Source organism: Podarcis filfolensis, assembly GCF_964270895.1.
Source record: "Podarcis filfolensis genome assembly, chromosome: 2".
NCBI lineage: Eukaryota > Metazoa > Chordata > Lepidosauria > Squamata > Lacertidae > Podarcis > Podarcis filfolensis.
Window position 1 is genome coordinate 47541412 of NC_139605.1, and position 20062 is coordinate 47561473.

The window sequence follows — 20062 nt, forward strand, 5'->3', positions numbered from 1 at the left end:
GGAAACGACAAGCCTATTAAATTCGATGAAAATGAACTGCAGCTCTACTGAATGTATCATGATCGAATTTCAAAAGAATTCAGGTGAGGGTGGTAGGTGACTACATTAGCAGGATTATCTTATAGGAAAGTGCAATGAAAATTCAAAATGAAACTCGATGGCAAAGAGATGCAATATACCACATATAGACTATATGGGCACTGAAACACATTCTCTGCTGCACACACCACACCTTGCAGAATAGACGTTTTACTAGAAGGAAAATACAAGAAACTTTCTAATCACTTTTCCAGAAACAGATTCCAAGCAGCTTACTCTCAATTACTGTTTCCAACAGTTTAAATTAATTAATTCATTTCAGAGAGTTTGCAAGTTTTCTTGTTTTGTTCTTTAGTTTACTAAGAACAGGCGGTTGGAGGGAAGGCCAAGGAAGAGGATACTATAATAATCTAAATAAGATACCTTTAGAAGAAAGATGAGGGTTTTAGCACAGAGGAAATAAAGTCATTTTGGAGGAAGAAATGGCGGGATGCAGAAGTAGAAAGGAGGACAGAATAAAGCAAAAGGCTTATACATCAATGAGTACTGATTTATATATGATATTTATTATTACACACACACACTCCCTCCAACACTTTTAATATGTAAAGAATTTTAAGAGTCTGTTTCAAAAGTCAGACGGTATGATTCGCACAATGTGAATCTAGATTGTCTTATCCCATCTCAGCATCCTGACTAGAGACTATTAATATGCTTTCTCTCTGAACTAGCTATAAACCCTAGGTATATATGGAGACAGACCAGCCACATCAGCTAAGTATTGAGAGCAAGCAGAAGAAGTTCCCCAAGTGAACAGCCTTCAATGCAAACAAGGCCACTTGGGATGAAGTGGGAGTTGACCTCAACAGCTATTGCATTATAAAGCCAGGATGAAGATACAATGAAATTCTCTAGCTTTTTTTGGTAATGACTTCCTGCCGGATTAAAACCAGATGTGAGAGTAAGACATATTTACTGGCATTTTTAGGATACCTTGTCATTTCTAAACCCCTAATATAAACTTTGGGGGTTGTGGCCTTCCATTTGTACAAGTTCTGCTTGCACAGCAGAACTTCCCCTCCCTCTTCTTTCTTTGCACGCTCTCCAAAACTGTCCCCTCAATCCTCTGAAAGATGATGTGGGGGGCAGGGGGGAGCAGGTGGAGAGCTTCCATTGAACGAGCAGAAGTCCTTGCATGAATGGCTATGTCAGCAACAACCCTTGCTTGTTTCACTCGATGAATAAACTGCCATTTCAAGTTTTTGCATGCAGCCTAATCAAAAGTTATGCAAATATGTAATGGTGACCCAGAGCTCCTCTGTAAGTAGGCAGGCTATTGTTTTTCACTTTAATTGCTGGAGTAGCTCAGCATGAATAAGGGGAATGCCTTGCAGAGTGGGCTAAAAAATTTGAGCAGGCAGCAACTTTGTAAATTAGAGGCATGCCTAGTTTACAATAAGTTGCTTGATCATGGTGTGTCTGTAATGTTGAATCTACACAATGAATTCTACACCTGTGATTCAGATAACTCTTCGTCTATTTCCTTTGTCGTTTCCTTTCCCTCCCTTTTTTACTAGCCATTCCCAAAGAAGGCAGGCTGGAGGGCCATTTCACTGGCTCTGCTAGGAAGACCAGCTCCATCAGGCTGGTCCCTCCACTGATTTTTCACCTAACAGCAGCCATTCCATTAGGCTAGAATAGAGAGAGATGGAAGCGGGGCTATTTCATTGGCTCTGCTGAGAGAACAGCTGTTTCTAGCAGAGTGCTATCCTTGTCCTTTTACTGTTTATCAATTTTAATTATTCTTAAATTTCCAACCTAGCTTTCTCTAAGGTGGGGTACATGGTTCCCCCCTCCCCATTTAATCCTCACAACAACCCTGTGGGGTATGTTTCTCCTGTCACATTCTCTCAGCCTCAGGTCAACCAGTGAGCTTTGTGGTCAAGTGCGGTATAAACCTAGGTCTCCCAGGCCCTAGTCCAACACTCTAACCACTACGTCACACTGGCTGATTGTAGTAGCAATGCCTCCAGACACATCTAGAGAAACTAACCGGCTGATATTTGACCCTCCTCTTTTCTCAGGGGAAATAATACTTCTTCCACAGCACATTTTGAAGCTAAATAGACAAAGTAGTTCTTGAGTCATGCAACAGTGGAAAAAGTTGTGGTTATCCATATTTTGAGGAGATAAATTGCACTCTAATAACTGTTCTCTGGTCATAACTTCAAACCAATTTCCTGTTACAAAAAATGTCAGACTTCAACATTAATCCGCAGTTGAAGAGAGCTTTATAAAATCATACCAAAAAATTGAAGTTTATAATGGTCAACAGCAAAGTCAACTGCGACATCTAATAATAAAACTGAGGCAACTACACCAGGCCAGTGTTGCCACCTGGCATTCTTAAGCGGCTGCCATGGGCCTAGCACCCAGGTAGGACTCAATGCTGATATTTGCCCTGACTCCCTTCTTCACTTTTTACCTGGCTTGATATTCCAAGCAACGCCAGAGTGAGGATCTGTCAGCTTCATTATCCCATTTCCAATACTGGGCCAACTACATGTTTCTGGGAAGCTTGCATCCAGGTGATGAAAGAAACAACTTTCCTCCATTGTATTTTCCTTACAATTGTAAAGGAACTCTTGTTGTGGAACAGCAACTGTTACTTAATTCTCACGGTTGGCGTACGGACACAAACAGAGCAGCATAAGAGTTTTTGAGTAATAGGTGTATGTATGTGATCGTGTGTGTGTGTGTGTGTGTGCATTTTATTCAAAAATGCTGCTCCTATAACAACTGATTCACTTTGAAGAACCTTACCTCAGCAGCTTGGGTCTCCTGATGCAACAGAGTCAGACCTGTGAGATCTTCCAAGAAGGAATGTGAAGAATTAAAAACCTTTGCTAAGAAATTAAAGCCTTCTCTTTCATACTGCTCAAGGACCTGCAAAACAAAAGACAAGAGGGAAGGGTGTTACTCCTTTTTGTTGTTGTACAAGAATCAAATCCCAAAACAAACTTAAACAAAACAGACCAAAACAAAACAAAACACCTGGCTGTTAATAAAAGATGGACAAAATAATAAAATAAACATATAAATCACATCCTCCTAGTTTAATCTTCTATATTGTACAATATAGATTTACTTTTGCCTATGCCAAAAATGAACAATAAAATTAATTTAACACTACCTAAATACATACTGCAATACTCGGCATTTCAAGAAGAGACACATTGCAAATGAATAATGACGATATTCACAGCCACTTGTGAAACTCAGCAGTCTCCCTTGCAACCAGTGCAATTTATATACAGCTGCAATGCAAACATTATCTCAGTTAATTTATGAATGAAAGAAGCCCAGAGAACAGCTTACATACAGGATATTTTACTTAACCCCCCCCCCCGAAATTTAGCCTTCAATACATGAAATTCAATCCTATTTAAGTATGAGTCTTCAAACAGTCATATACCTCCTGTTGCTTGCTCATCTCTTCAGAAGTATCCAGCTAGGCCTTGCATTGCTAAAGGAGGAAACTCAGAGGAATCTCTCTCAGCTGCAACCATTCATTTGCAAATCTGCAGCCAGTGTTGATTGTTTTTAGCTGACAGCATTATACAGCTAATTACACAAGGAGTCCAGGATCCTGAATCAAACCTAATGCCAGGTTTCCATCTTGTAGCACAGCTACCTAGTCAAATTGTATTCCAGGTAATGTGCATGGTAAGAATGGGGAGGCAGAAAAATGCAGTATAATTTCCAAAGAAATAGCAACAAGTTTTTGTGCTGCATATAAAAGCAGACACTATTATCAGAGGTTTTCTTTGAAAGGGAGAGGGAGACAAATCAGTATTGACTTAAGGAAGTGTTGCTGTTATCCTGTCCAGCGCTGAAGCTAAGCAGGTCTGCCTTTCTAAGGTGCCTGGGGGGGGGGGAGGGGACACGCTTGGGAACCAAATGTAAGCTGCTCTCAGCATCATAAATAAATGGCCCAAAATTTGAATAAATTGTGAACAGTTCAAGTACCACCACTATAACCTAACGTTAATTTAAAATATAATTTATCCTACCTTTGGTCATAGAAGGTGGAGTTGATTTGATCATTCCATCAGTACAAGCGTTTCTGATTGCCAGATGGAGTGATCTCCCTTGTTTCCCCTCTGTGCACTGCTGTGAAGTTTCTCTTGAACCTCCAGAGCAGATATGGGGGTGGGGGTGGGGAAAGCCCCATTGTGCTGGCTTCTGCTAGCGCACAGGGTTGGTTAAATCTGGCCCAGGGCCTCCAAGGTGACTTACAAAAGTAATCAGATGGGCACAAGTGGATTTGATCTGGGAGCAAATTCCTTAAATGCAGTGCCACCACAGAGAAGGCCCTATCCTTTGTGGTCACCCAGAGCAGCGCCAACAGCTTGATACATGTTATTCAAAACACAGAAATAAGACTGCCCTTGTCTTGATTAGTTAGAAATGGATAAAACAGGAATAAATAACAAGCTCAGGCTGGATTTTTTTTTTGGGGGGGTGAGGGCAATATCAGGTGGAAAGAAGGATAGTATGAGGCCAGAAAAGCTCAGGAAAGGCATCAATAAAACTTCATTGGGTGTTGAAAAAAGGCTTGAAGGAAAATTGGCTCTATAAACTGAGTGAAAGAGCTAGGTATGAGGAAAACACAGATGAATGGAACAGAGAGTTAAGGCCCACAGGAGGTATAATGCTAAGACACTGCTAAAGCAGGGACTTTGAAATATACAGAAGGATTAGGAAATATATATGCATAAAAGTTTTGTGGAGATGAATAGCAATGCTCAGCCTTCCTGGATGGCTTACAGGAGCTGCAACCTCTCCACACAACTGCAGTGCCTCGAGACATCTTAATTGTTGCTTGAATTCAAAGAATGGTGATGAGGATAAAGCAGAACCCAAAGGTGCAAACGTTGGAAGAGAAAAGGTAACAGGCTCCCACCCACTGGATTGTCTTAATGTTATGATGGTATAATGTACACAAAGCAAATTAATTCTACTATCTTAGAGAGGTCGGTAGATTTTAAAACTACCTTCCAGTATTCTAAGAAGTTATTTAACAACCTAACCAGATGTATCTATATAGAGCATGCCCTACACAGAAGTCAGTCTACAAACTCCAGAGCTGCCAGTTATCATCCTCTCAAAGATGTTGATGTTAATCTATTTCGTTGGAAGAACAACACAGAACACATAAAAATTCAGGCCAGATTTTGGTTATCGATATGCAAGAATCAAAAGACAAGCCTGCTTTCAAAACACTAGCATCACTCTGAAACAAAAATACACACGGATAAAGAAAGCACAAAGCACAGGAACACAATTTTTAACAGATCGGACGCAGAGATCCAATGTGTGAGCAGAAGGGACTTCCATATAGCATTGTAGGCGGGAGGGCTAACTAGTTCCTCCCACATTATAGTCCTCCAAACCCATTGAAATGCTGCTCCATAGGGCAAGGAACCCTCCAGAACAGAATGTGATGCAAGACACTGGACTATAGCATGTGGGCGGAAACTGGTAAAAAAACGCCTCTCTCCGCCCCCTTGCATATGGAAGCACATTCTTCTTGCAGAGAGGATTTTTAGCGTATCAGCCAAGTGCAGGGAACAACAGCTTGGATATAAAGATGTTTCACATATTCCAACCCAAGGAAAAGCAAGGGCAGGGAGGAATAACGACAAACTTTGAGTTTGTTATTTCCCCCCTTATGTTGAAGTAATCCCTTAAAAGCTTAAATGATTATGCTCAGGAGATCTCTGGTTTTACTCTTGCCCTGTTATGCTTCTGGGTTTACCCCTGGAGAACTGAATTTCCATTCCTTGGATGGTGTTCCTGTCAGAGCCAGGGAACACTGGCATCTAGCCATACATCTATTCCCTAAGTTTCAAACTGCAGTCTTGAACATGGTTTTAACCTTTCCAGCTCTTTCTTGCCCTCTGGGCCTAGTATTCAGCCTTCATTGGCTGAATTGTGCACATAAGCCGCCCTGCTTTATTTCACATATGCATTTCTACATCTCCCCTCACCCTGCTGCCTTCGCTTTCTCTCTCTGACACCTTAGCTATGCCTTGCTTATATACGTTGATATGGTTCATTTTCTCAGAGGCATCCATACACCTGAGTTGATGTTCATAGCATGGTATATTTGTTTTGGACATTTACTGCATCTGGAAGTGGAAGAATTCATTTCGACAACTCAGCTAATTTTTGCCTCCTGGGCATTTTTTTTAGTTTAACCACAACATAAAAATGCAACTTTGGAACTTCTAGCTCCCCTTAGGAGTGCAGTCTCAAGACTCAGAGGCTCCTCATTACTGAGTATCTGGACCAAATTACAATTGAGGTTAAATGCATCTTTGCATTTTTAATGGGCATGTTTTAGAACATTCAAACTGTATCTGCTGCAATGGTGGTGCTGATAACCGATTTAAACTATTCCTCCCCTGTTGAAAATTTGAAGGAAATACCTACCAGGGTGAATTGGGAATTACTCCTAAAGCAGGGATGGGAAAACTACAGTTCTGGATGTTGTTGGACACTGCAACTCTCAGCATCCCTGAGCACTGGTCATGCTGGCTGGTGATTATGGAAGTTAAGAGGTCACTTGCTTCAGAGGGGGGAAATTTTCATTAGATAGCAGAGAAGGTTATCTCTCTGACCACATGGAACTGCTTCCCTCAAATACAACCCTGCCTCCCTGTGCACCATGCAGCTTCCCCAAAGCTGCTCCACAGGGTTGGGGCAACCCACAGAACAGAATTAGGGGGAAGGGGAAAAGAAATTCTGTTACACAGCCAAAAGACATTGCACCGACGGAAGGAGTGCACCAAATACTACCCAGAATGCTTTACCATATATGCCCAGTATATCAAAGTAATTGAGGAGCTGTGTGAGAACAAGTGAGATGATTCAGTCTAGCAGCTGAATGAAGAAGCTATGAAAATGAAACACTGTATTTAATCAAAACACATGTCAATACTTCCTGCTGGAAAATATGGGATAGTGATATTTCACAATTTCAAGGCTAATGAGGAGATGAGACTCTTCCTAGCTGAATATTACTTCAACACAAAAATAAAGGGTTTACATATATTTTTTTCAAAATACTTCCACAATTTTTCAGGTCAATAAAGAATCCAGACATTATCCCTATCCTTGGATAAACGAAGCTGGTAAAGCATGAGACTCTTAATCTCAGGGTCATGGGTTCGAGTCACAAAATATTGGGCAAAATATTCATGCACTGCATGGGGCTGGTCTAGATGGCCCTCATGGTCCCTTCCAACTCCACAGTTCTATGACTAATAGGATCTAGCTTGCAAGGTATGTAATCCAGAACCTAGTTCTCTTAGACCATGTGTTCTTAAAAATTACTCTTATTATGTAGAAGACAGCATCAGAATCAAAGCCAGCTGTGGTAATTTCCACACGCCTGTACACTTTTGTGCTAGATTTGTGCTCAATCTGCTTGTTAAAATCTGATCAGTTCTACTTGTTTATGCCACACACCACACGGTGTACTAAGATATTTGTTGACAAGGCAATTATTCCGCCCAATGTATGTGGGCGAATACAAAAGAATGTTGTTTTTTGAGCAATTATTAAGCATTTGGAATTATGACAGACCCAGCTGCCATGGGGAAAAGAGTATATATGCTAGGAAGAGACTGGACCAGTGAAAGGCACAGGAAGCATCACAGGTGGAATGCGTGAGACAGCCAGCAAAAGCTCCGTTGCCTGATGGCTAGGCCAAATCTCAACAGACCACACCCTCTGCCTCAGAAACAATTTGAAAAATTTAAATCTGGCAACTGACTTGTTGGATTCACCGTTAATAATTACGAGAATACGCAAGTGCAGAAATGAAACTGCCTTTATATTTATTGTAGTTATAAATGTACTACATAGCTTTATGGCCACAATAATAAAAATAAAGCTTGTGAAACCGACTGCAAGCCAGGTGCAAACAGGAAATAGGGGAGCAGGAGGGAAAGAGGATGGGGAGGTCTATGTTGAAATACTTGGAGAGTTACCAACCACAAGTCAGCTATGGCATCATTTTTGGCTGCACTACCCAAACCTGTGGATGTAGAACTGTCTCCTCACTTTCCTGCAATAACTATTTTAAATAAAAAACAATCAGTGTGTGGAAGAAAATACCCTTGGATGTGGCAACTATAAAAGCTTCCTGTTATTAATCCATCTATATGAAAGACTGTTGTTTTGGTATCAGTAAGAAGATCTGCAGTGATATGAAAGTGTTTGGTCTATTCCCGAGTGACAGTAAAAGTGCTCATAAATGTCAATACTGAAGTGCATGGCGGATTATTTTTGCAGTGTGATTGATGGCAAGCAGAAATATCTGCCTACTGTATGGCGTGCTCAGAAAGGTATCTGGCCAAGGCACTGAGGCTTCTCTCCTCCATCTTGTTTCATTTCAGTTTCCACTTTTGGATTGAAAGGCTCGTTATAAGTTTCAAGTATCACTCATTTGTGTCATTCTGGCTTGCAACACTCTCAAGAGAGCCATATGCTGGCCCTATTTCCTGGCAGGGCTATTCTGTTCATTATTCTTATGGAAAAAGAGTTTCATGCCATCCATGCTGGGTGGATTAAAAACATGCAGCACTCATCTAACTTTAGCAGCTCTGCCTGTACAAGCCCCCAAAAGTTTGAGGTTCTCGCAAGCAATGCTCTCAACTTTTCCTCAGGATTTCTACAGCCCTGGGTCCACTTTAATTTTTATTAATGTTCACTCTTCCTGGTGATTAAAACAAAAAGCAACTGTGAAGAGCTTCAAAAGGATGTCATTCAATGTAAACAAGTACAGTGGTACCTCGGGCTACAAACACCTCGGGTTACAAACAGTATACAAAGTAAATATAAATGAGTACAGTGGTACCTCGGGTTACATACGCTGCAGGTTACAGACTCCGCTAACCCAGAAATAGTACCTCGGGATAAGAACTTTGCTTTAGGATGAGAACAGAAATCTTGCCGCCGTGGCGCGGCAGCAGCAGGAGGCCCCATTAGCTAAAGTGGTGTCTCAGGTTAAGAACAGTTTCAGGTTAAGAATGGACCTCCAGAATGAATTAAATTCGTAACCAGAGGTACCACTGTACAAAGTGATACCCCCCCCTTCAGCCCAAAATACAGTGGTACCTCGGGTTAATAACTTAATTCGTTCTGGAGGTCCGTTCTTAACATGAAACTGTTCTTAACCTGAAGCACCACTTTAGCTAATGGGGCCTCCTGCTGCCACTGCACGATTTCAGTTCTCATCCTGAAGCAAAGTTCTTAACCTGAGGTACTTTTTCTGGGTTAGCGGAGTCTGTAACCTGAAGCGTCTGTAACCCGAGGTACCACTGTATTCCACTCCCATCACAGTTCCTCTTCTTTTACTATAAGTTGACCAAAGTGTTATCACAAAAATGCCTCAGGAGAGGTTTATTTTCTTTTTATTGTATCATAATAGTATATGCAATACTTTGGAGGGCTCCCCCCCCTTTATCTATAGGAAGAACAATGGTAGTGATTTTTACCCAACACCTCTAAGGCAATACCAGTTCCTTTCCCCCCTAATGGAACACCACTTTCCAAAGCCTGAAATGAAACCTTTTCCGGCTTTAATTAAAGAGAATTAGATTACACGTTCCTAACAACGTAAGGATGTTAATGTAATATTGTGCCAGAAAAAGATTTATCAAAGGATTTGCTCTTTAAAAAAAAAAAAGAACAGAGGAGAACAGAGAGGAAAGAACTGTGATCTTCCCCTTTCAAAGTTCTTAAAAGAAAGCCCTAAGTGACAAATACCTTCCAAATTAGAAATGTAGAAATATATATATATAGAGAGAGAGAAGAAACTAAAGCAGCCAAATTCTCAATCCCAGGTTTAACTTTCATAATCTCTATCTCTGTACGTTTGCCAACAACATAAATGACTTATCTAATTTACGTATCTGAAAGCTTTTTAAAGTCTCAGAACTAAATAAATAAATAAATAAATAAATTGCTTTTAAGTTCTGTGGAGCAGAAGTGTGTTACTCATCTGCTAAAACTGAATTCTTTGTTTAGCTGTTCCGCTCCTTGCAGTGTCACACTCAACAATGGCTTGGATCCTAACTTTCTTTCCATGAATGGAACAGGGCTTCCCCGCAACGCCGTTCTGTCTGCAGCCCTTGAAAAGCTGTTCTTCTTGGCTGGAAGACCCTTGAGAATTTTACAGTTTTTTTAAAAATACAGTCAAGAGAATAAGATGGACCCTGAATCTCTTAGATTTCCAAGGCCATGGTAAAGAGGTGCACCATCAGCATACGACAAGAGCTACTGTACATAATGAAGTTGCCAGCCAGTCACACCTCTGAGGAGAGGGAATTCCACAGCTTAGGGGCTGCCACGGGGAAGACCACATCTGCCATAAAAGAGTTCTTAGGCTTGGAAATCCCATTTAAACTTGGCACAGTTGAAAAGAAGGGATTTCACATTTCAGCTTCCAGGCACCCAGCAAATGCTGAAGGAATCATCCCTGGCAGAACTCTCACTAGTCCTTAAACTGTAAGGCTCTCTTTTGCCAAACATACGTGTCCCAATTCCTTCCGAGCCTCCTTGTGAGTGTCAGTTCATTCAATGTCAGAATAGCTCACTTGGTTTCAGTTCTAGAATCATCTCAGTCCTTCTAGTACAGCTGCCATATTTCCAGTTCTCCAATTCTAGGCAGCCTAATTTCCGTATTTTTCAGATTTCTTGATGATGACAATAATAATAATCAGATGTTGAATTAGAAAGGGGTTAAGAAATCTCCACCTACTTCTTTTCTGTGCCAAACTGTCTTCTCCCAATGCTGCTTTGCAGTAAACCAATGTTGGTCATTGTGCTTCTCCTGTGCACTTTTGCATGTATTTATTTATAACATTTCTACCCTGCCAACCTAGCAGTTCGAAAGCACATCAAAGTGCAAGTAGATAAATAGGTACTGCTCTGGCAGGAAGGTAAACCGCGTTTCCGTGCGGTGCTCTGGTTCACCAGAAGCGGCTTAGTCATGCTGGCCACATGACCCGGAGGCTGTACGCCGGCTCCCTCGGCCAATAAAGCGAGATGAGCGCCGCAACCCCAGAGTCGGTCACGACTGGACCTAATGGTCAAGGGTCCCTTTACCTTTACCCTGCCTTTTACTATCAATTGGTCTCAAGGTATCTTCCAACAACACGAACACTCAAAGGCAGGGGTCAGCAACCTTTTTCAGCCATGGGCCAGTCCACCATCCTTCAGACCATGTGGTGGGCCGGACTATATTTTGAAAAAAATATATGAATGAATTCCTATGCCCCACAAATAACCCAGAGATGCATTTTAAATAAAAGCACACATTCTAGTCATGTAAAACACACTGATTCCTGGACTGTCCGTGGTCCGGACTGAGAAGGCGATTGGGCCGCATCTGGCACACGGGCCTTAGGTTGCCTACCCCTGCTCAAAGGCTAAATAGAAACAAAGACAACACTATAATGTAAGACGTCAAAGTTCAATAAATTAATTCCCTATTCCCTTTCATAGGCTACAGTGTCCTTCATAATATGGCATTTTCTTAAGCACAGGAGCTCCTTACTATATTCCTTGCTTTATATAGTTTGGTTGTAATGCTAAACCATAGTTTATTAACTCTGTGAACAAACCTGAGTGAGCCCCTGGATTGCATGCTCCCCTCCCTCCCACTTACAGGCAGATGAGAAACATATATTTACTAGTTTAAATTAACTGCAGTTTGTCATTATGTCTGAACGCGATCAAATGTGGTTACTGATCTGGGCTTGTTTCAATAAAGCACAATTTAAACTTACCAAAGATCCCAATTCAGATGTAATGTCAAAGTGTGGTTAAGCTTAAACAAGAAAGCAGATTCTTCCGATTTTTTCCTCATGGCCTCACTGGAGAAAAAGGTAATTTTTTTTCACGTAGTGCTAAACTACAGTTTAGCAATTCAGCCAAACCAGGACTATTGTTCTTATTTACAAGTAAAACTCATAATCGTACGAGCCAAGATGTTCTTCTTGCTTAGGATGAGATTACCACTTTAAAATTATGTGACCAGCTTTCATGTCCCAGACTGGGGACCAGGCCATATTGTGCCATACACTGCAAATAGACCTTATATATGTATATATAAACTGCAGAGTAAGATGGCTATCAACAACCAGGTCCCAGTAGTTCCTGCAAGGTCTTAAAAAGGACAGCCAATTTTTTTAAACACGATGAAAGCACTCAAATTAATGTCTTCACTGTGAAACAAAGCTAGGCTTGCATTGTGTGGATAAGTGGCTAGATGCCCAGAGTAAAGAACCAAATCTATTTGTTAGATAGTTCAGCTGTGCAAAATGACACATGATCGAGAGTTGTCAAGGACCATTTTACAGAGAATTCATTTTAAACCAAGGCTTTTAAAATACATCTGTGTTTCTTTTCAAAAAAGCACAGGCAATTCCCCCTCCCCACAACTGACTAGAATGAGAGTATGGGATAACAGTTCCTTTTCTTTCAGGCTGCAAAGCCTTTGTTCTCTTAAGTGGCTTTGTATGAGTAATTCAGTTCTTATGTTACATTTGAAATCCATGGAGGAAGTAACTTCATGTATTTGCTAGATCTTTATTTTGGTTATAAGAGCTACGAAAAACATCAGTATTAGTCTGTGGAAGGTGAAAAGTGACCTTCCAGTATTTTAAACTTGGCTAGCCTTTTTCTGCCTAACAACAAACTTGGATGGCCTTAAATTGGAAGGCAAAATCGTTTTGACGTACATGCCACTTTTTCTTCCATCTTCACTCATGTAGGCACAAAGAAGCATTAACTCTTCTTTTGTCCCACTAAATGCTGGATAAATGCATCTTGAGCACCACAAAAATTGTGCCTCACATACTGACTGCCAATATTTCCAAGTCCCCTGCAACTAGGAACATTACCAATACTGTTCCATTTACCCGAACAGCCTCCATGTCCTAAGCTGTGGAAAATTTTCAAGCAACCTTTGCAGTAAAAAATATATGTGTGTGGGATGCAGGTGGCTCTGTGGTCTAAACCACAGAACCTAGGGCTTGCTGATCAGAAGGTCAGCAGTTCAAATCCCTGTGACGGGGCGAGCTCCTGTTGCTCGGTCCCAGCTCCTGCCAACCTAGCAGTTTGAAAGCACGTCAAAGTGCAAGTAGATAAATAGGTACTGCTCCGGTGGGAAAGTAAATGGCGTTTCCTTGTGCTGCTCTGGTTCGCCAGAAGCGGCTTAGTCATGCTGGCCACATGACCCGGAAGCTGTATGCCAGCTCCCTCGGCCAATAAAGCGAGATGAGCGTCCCAGAGTCGTCCGCGACTGGACCTAACGGTCAGGGATCCCTTCAACTTATAAGCGTAGTATTAATTGGTAATTCACAATGTTTTATGCACAATAAATCAAGCATGCTATAGAAGACATCACACCTCAGTTCTGAATGCATTTACTTGGAAGTATGCACCCCTAATTTCAACTGAACTTGCATGTCAACAGCTATGTTTAGAATCATAGCTTAAGAATGAAGAATTCCCTCAAATAAACCCTACAGTGCCTTGTACCATTACTGATATTTCATAAGGAGCCAAATAAATTTCAAAGCACTAAAATTTTTGAAGCACTGTGAAATGGTGCTCTACTTTTTACTATTCACATTTTCAGAAATGTGATATCGCAGTTTCTTTTAAGCTTGACGGTTGTAATCTCCGTATCTCTTTAGTGTAGTTTTTTTTAATAACTACTTTAAATAACCAAACCACACTGCAGTGATTCCATTTGCGTTGTATCTCTGCCTACTGACTTTTCAAAAGACTCACAAGACATCAGTAGAGATGTATTGTATCAGTATAGATACATGTTGATTCTTTTGCCTCATGTGTTAAACCGCTCTTTTTAAATCATATTTTCTTTTTAAAAAGAAACTAGTACTAAATTCAGGATGTACCTTTTTAAAAAAGAGAGGAAAGGATACCTTCAATTAGCTTTAGTTACTCTATGGTGGTGATGTATATACGGTTGGTTAAGCAGCTGAGATTAAGCTACAGTTATTCCTGATGAACAGTCCAGAAACACTCTTCAGCACTGGCACAAATGAAGCTTGGGTATACCGTATTTTTCGCTCTATAACACGCACCTGACCATAACACGCACATCGTTTTTAGAGGAGGAAAACAAGGGAAAAAACATTCTGAATGAAACAGTGGATGTATCATTTTTGTGCTTCATGCTGTGGCCACAGACATGTGATCTGATGGTGAATTTGGGGTGACCCAATGCAAAAATCCTGAGAATTCCTGTGGATCCATGCTTTGTAACCACGTTTTTGCACCATTGCAGCCCCAGGCAACAGTGGGTGCGTGATTTTTCTGGTGCAGGCTGTAGCCATGGACATGCTATGTGATCTGATGGTGAATTTGGGGTGACCGAATGCAAAGATCCTGAGGATCCCTGTGGATCCATGCTTTGTAACCACATTTTTGCACCATTGCAGCCCCAGGCAACAGTGGGTGCGTGGTTTTTTTGGTGCAGGCTGTAGCCATGGACATGCTATGTGATCTGATGGTGAATTTGGGGTGACCCAATGCAAAGATCCTGAGGATCCATGCTTTGTAACCACATTTTAAATGGAGAGCGAAGGAAAAACAAAGAAGGGACATGAGGTGGTGTGCAGAGAAGCAGCTGGCTAAGAATGCAGGAGAGGGATTTAACGGGAGGGAGAAAAGAAAGGCAAACGTTTCCCCCCACCCCAGCCATTTATTTCTTTTTCTCTCTCTCTCTCCCTCCCTCCCTCCCTCCCTCCCACCCTCTCTCTCTCTCCCTCTCCCCCAGCAGCACCGGAGCACAGAGAGGAAATAGAAGGAACACAGTCTGCTTTCCTCTCTGCTTGCCTGGAGGGGAGGGGCTTTCCCTGCTCTTTGTTCCGTTTCAGCAAACACAGCAAGGAAACAGAGGAGGGTGGGCAGTAAGACCCTGAGGCAGAATGCAGGAAAGCAGCCACTTCCTCTTTTCAGATTTCCCTTCTCCGTGAAGCGCGATTTGATTTTTGCCTGATTTTTCGGCTCCAGGGACCACACATTCGCTCAATAACACGCACACACATTTCCCCTTCCTTTTTAGGAGAAAAAATCTGCGTGTTATAGAGGGAAAAATACGGTACTTACTACGCTGTTTTGCAACAATCACCCAAGTGGCTGCACATGATCACTAATCTTAGAGGTTTGTCATGCCAGTCATAACAGTTGTACTGCTAATAAGGGCAGTGATTATGGAAGACAAATTCAGGCCCAAATTAAGGTACTGGTTTCACAGCGGACATCAAAATTCCTCATTGGTTACCTTATGGAGCTGAAAATCTATCTGACAGAAGTGTAACTTGGACCTTGATTGTTCAGTTCTCTTTCTGACACAGTTGCAACATGAATACCCCCCAAAACAGGGCAATTTCTGGAACTGAATAAGTATGAAATGGAATCTCTTAAGATGCCTATACAGGTCCTTTCATATCTTATCAGCTGTATATCTATACTGAAAAAATGGATGCAAGATTTTAAAAGAAATCGCATGATTAAAAAAAAAAAGTTTTAAGAAATTATTCGTAGTTTCAAGCACCAAGAAACTTTCAGCCAGAAACATGGGGAGTGTCAGTATTGAAATGACAATTTAATGCAATGAATTTTATGCATTAAATGACAATTTAATGAAACGACAATTTAATGCATTATGGAGAGGGGAAAGTGTACAGAACTGAACTGCCGTAGTTACATTTGTCATTGGCATCAGAAATCTTGATCCTATGAGGCAACAAAGCATATTTTGATTCTAAAAATTCAAGCTGAACATGTAAATAAATGTTACTTTTATACTGTAAGGAAATACATGTACCCTTGAAGCAACCTTTTCAGCAGAAAAAGTAATTTAATATTCTCACCACATGAAAAGTGATCACTATGGGAATAGCACAGCTGTTAAAACTCAAGTCAGATTTTATTAAATCATCAAACCTGTTTATGTAAAGCAGGGCTCTTAAAATGACCACAATGAGGAAATCATTTCCTAACACATCTCTCCCATCCCTCCCAATTTTTTTCCAGAAACCTGAAACAGGGAAAAGGTTCCATCTGCATTTTACTTCCACACTTCGGGCAGGGGCATGGAAAAGAAAATCAAAGCATTTCTATCGTTTCAGTTGTATCAGTCATGTAAGCTAATTCTCACATAGCAGAAGGGGGAGGGACTGGGACGGAGGCAATGGCGGCTTGCCTGAGGCCTCTTAATATGTTCACAGATGAAGTAATATTTGAACCAGAGGCTTCCTGGCTCACAGCTCATGCTGTCATACGTTATGAGGAATTTGAACAGCAAATGTCAGGAAGGTTATTGTAGTCTTGACAAAGTACAGCAGTTATATTAGCAAGACTGACAGGCATTCCATTGCAACAGGCAAATTTATAGCAGGAAAGGTTCCACGTTTTTATAAGGCCTTTCTTATACTATGTCCCTGACCCCAACCCAATCCCCAAAACCACCTTGGAAGGCCTTAGATATTTAAAATTGGTATATGAAGGATGTGCTGTTGTTTTCTGGAATTAAAGAGAAATGCCGGCAATGAATCTGGCATGACTGAAATAATAGCACTTAATGCGCGAGCCAGATTATGAGTCAGACCTACTCAGCATTCACAGCAGTATATCCCAGTCAAGGTGATTGCTTAAACATGGACTTACCCCAGAAAACTGCTGTAGAACTGAGAAGGCCTCAAAGGCTGATTGTGAACGTATGTTTGATTTAGTCTACACTAAACGTCAAACTTCTGAGTAAGAAGAAGCCAAATAATGAGAATAATTCATTACACTGGTGCATGTTTGCATAGTGTACTCTGGTTAGCATGTATGTGTCGTTTATATTGCCAAAGTATGATAGAGAAGGATTAAGGAAGAAGAAAAGGAATGAGCTTCCGGGCGTGAGAGGAGAAAATGAATACGGGGCAGCTAAAGAGTTCATTTGGGGCCAGCCAGCTGTAAGGGTCAATCAGCCTCTTTTGGGGGCACAATCAGGAGCGAGTGATAGATAAAGGCAGAAATTGATACCTGAAAGTTGCAATAAGATTTTAAAAAACAGCATCGGCCCAGCATACCTGAAGGAGTGTCTCCACCCCCATCGTCCTGCCCAGACACTGAGATCCAGCACTGAGGGCCTTCTGGCGGTTCCCTCCCTGAGAGAAGTAAGGTTATAGGGAACTAGGCAGAGGGCCTTCTCGGTAGTGGTGCCCGCCCCTGGAATGCCCTCCCATCAGACGTCAAAGAGATAAACAACTTTCTGACATTTAGAAAACATCTGAAGGCAGCCCTGTTTAGGGAAGTTTTTAATGACTGGTGTTTTAATGTATTTTTAATCTTTGTTGGAAGCTGCCCAGGGTGGCTGAGGAAACCCACCCAGATGGGCAGGGTATAAATAATAAAAGTACAGTGGTATCTCAGGTTACATACGCTTCAGGTTACATGCACTTCAGGTTACAGACTCCGCTGTAACCCAGAAATAGTACCTCAGGTTAAGAACTTTGCTTCAGGATGAGAACAGAAATTGCCCAGCAGTGGCGCGGCAGCAGTGGGAGGCCCCATTAGCTAAAGTAGTGCTTCAGGTTAAGAACAGTTTCAGGTTAAGAACAGACCTCCGAAACGAATTAAGTACTTAACCCGAGGTACCACTGTATTAGCCCTAGCAAGTGGGTAGTACTTTTGGCTAGTACTGATTTTCATTTTCACCCTGAGCTTGAGGCTAGGCCAACAGGGGAAAGTGGCGGAGTTCAGCAAACAGATTCCGGGCATCTTTGGAGAATATCTTAGAAGTGCAGAAATTGCCATACTACATGATCTCCCCCATGCTTTTCTAGAAACAACAGAAGAATAGGACCAAGGGGAGTCCATTAGAGCTCCCTTCCACACTAACATTTGCTCTCCTGGGAATTAGAACAAAACGAGCAGGGAAAGAATCTATGGGATGGGCTCTTTCCAACCAACATTCAATGTCTGCCATTTCCAGAGTGATAAGGAAAGGATCCATGCTACAGAGGTTTCCACATTCCTAAGCTTATCCAAAGTGGCTTAACAACAAACTTGACAATTATTACTTAGCTTCAAGCACTATCAATCACTGGAACGGAGTGGAAAAAGGTACATGTTACATCAACTGAGACATGGAAGTGGGAGAAGGGCCAGTGAAGACACACACTTCTATAAAGTAAAAAGAGTGATGCACCATGGATCTGAGTGTATTAGGGTGAAGGGAGCACCAACAATCTCATCCTGCTCTCAGCCAGGCCCCACCTGTCTGCCTTCTTGCTTGCAAACAATCCAGGGGGGTTGCACGGCCTGTCAGCTTCTTTCTCCTACAAGTGTTGCCTCAGCGGGGAGGAAGGTGGCTTCAAAACTAGAATTAGTTGGTTCTGGCTAGCACTGGCTTTGACTCTGGCTACTTTTGGTCTTCCTGCCTTCTGCACTCCCACTTGCCACCACAAATTCTGGCTTTGGAAGGAGGAAAGATGATGGTAATGAGGCAGGTCACCTCCACTGACAGCTGGACTCACCTCCATTAGAAAGACTTTGTGAAGGATACATATACAGTGGTACCTTGGGTTACATACGCTTCAGGTTACAGACTCCGCTAACCCAGAAATATTACCTCGGGTTAAGAACTTTGCTTCAGGATGAGAACAGAAATCATGCTCTGGTGGCGTGGCGGCAGGAGCGGGAGGCCCCATTAGCTAAAGTGGTACTTCAGGTTAAGAACAGTTTCAGGTTAAGAACGGACCTCCAGAATGAATTAAGTACTTAACCCAAGGTACCACTGTGTGTGTGTGTGTGTGTGTGTGTGTGTGTGTGTATAACATTTTTTTATAAAAAATTTAAATGACTGCCTGTAACAATGGTAACTACAGCAGGGTTATTTTCATTCAACGCAGAGCTAAAAAATGAAGATATTATTCACCGCCTTGTACAGGTAAAAGAGAGGTGTTTTATTTAAGACAATTGACTTGGAAATTCCATATTTAAAGGAGGGTAGAAAATTATTTAAGATTATATTGGCTAAGAAAGGTTTGGTTAGTAGCACAATGCTCAACAGTGACATAAAGTACACATCTCAAAATAAACAAGGGAAAGGGTTGCATGTAAAAAAACGAAACAGTGACAAAGCGGAAGCATTGTTTTGAGGAAAAAACAGTTTAAATTAAAAACCAAACTTACTCTGGGAGAACAGGCAGTGCATTTGTCAAAAGCCAGGCTGACGGGAAGGACGTTATCAAATCTTGATAAAAACCCTCGAATCTGCAAGTCAAAGAGATAGGCAGCAATATGATATTAATATTGTGCTGGCTGAGTTTTGCAAGCACCATCTTTTGAAGAAAGTATAGCCAAGATGCCCATTATTTGTGGCACAAGTACACAGACTTCAGGAGGCCTTTCTACTGAAACTGACTTGGCACATGATATGTTTTGGTTGTGCAGGTAGGAGGACTAGCATGCACATTTATCTCACTGTATACAGAAACAGCACCACCTGGAGTTGAAACTTCTTGACTGCAGCAAGCAACAACTGAGAGAAAAGAAGAAAGCATGACGACTGTTGCTACTGAATGTATTGTTCAGGTTCTTGCTCTGCAGCCATTCTGAAATGGAAAAGGTGCAGACACTTCTGTTTCCTGCTGCTTGATACTAACCAATTCTGTGTATTACAGAAGTTTTGTGTGCAACTGAAATTTCCAGTCAGCCAGCCAGCTTTAATAAGCCCTTCAGGAGAAACAAAGAAGGTAATGTGATCCTGTAGACCAATAAAAGGGATCACCTTTCTTAGTTTTATCTCTTTCCTCCTCAGTGGCTAAAGCAGTAATCGCACTGAAGCAAGAGTTCTGTGGCTGACATCTGTGTGTTCTTAAAAGCATGGTTTCATTTTCTTTAAAAAAAACCAAAC

The 20062-nt window shown here is 41.5% G+C and overlaps 1 protein-coding gene and 1 long non-coding RNA gene across 3 annotated transcripts in view; one reads left to right on the forward strand and one right to left on the reverse strand.

Annotated features, from left to right (window-relative positions):
• LOC310757866 overlaps window positions 1-1377 on the forward strand; it is a 44486-nt gene extending 43109 nt beyond the window's left edge. Inside the window, exon 4 of the long non-coding RNA XR_014545513.1 lies at window positions 771-1377. This is a non-coding gene — a long non-coding RNA (uncharacterized lncRNA). The remainder of the gene's footprint in view (window positions 1-770) is intronic.
• Window positions 1-20062, reverse strand: part of ATG7 (autophagy related 7) — a 152844-nt gene that overhangs the window by 107193 nt on the left and 25589 nt on the right. For both annotated transcript variants that reach the window (XM_083603356.1, XM_083603355.1), the window contains exons 16-17: window positions 19339-19419; window positions 2863-2985 (exon numbers count right to left, since the gene is read on the reverse strand). In XM_083603356.1, coding sequence (XP_083459482.1) covers window positions 2863-2985; window positions 19339-19419 — 204 coding nt within the window. The remainder of the gene's footprint in view (window positions 1-2862; window positions 2986-19338; window positions 19420-20062) is intronic.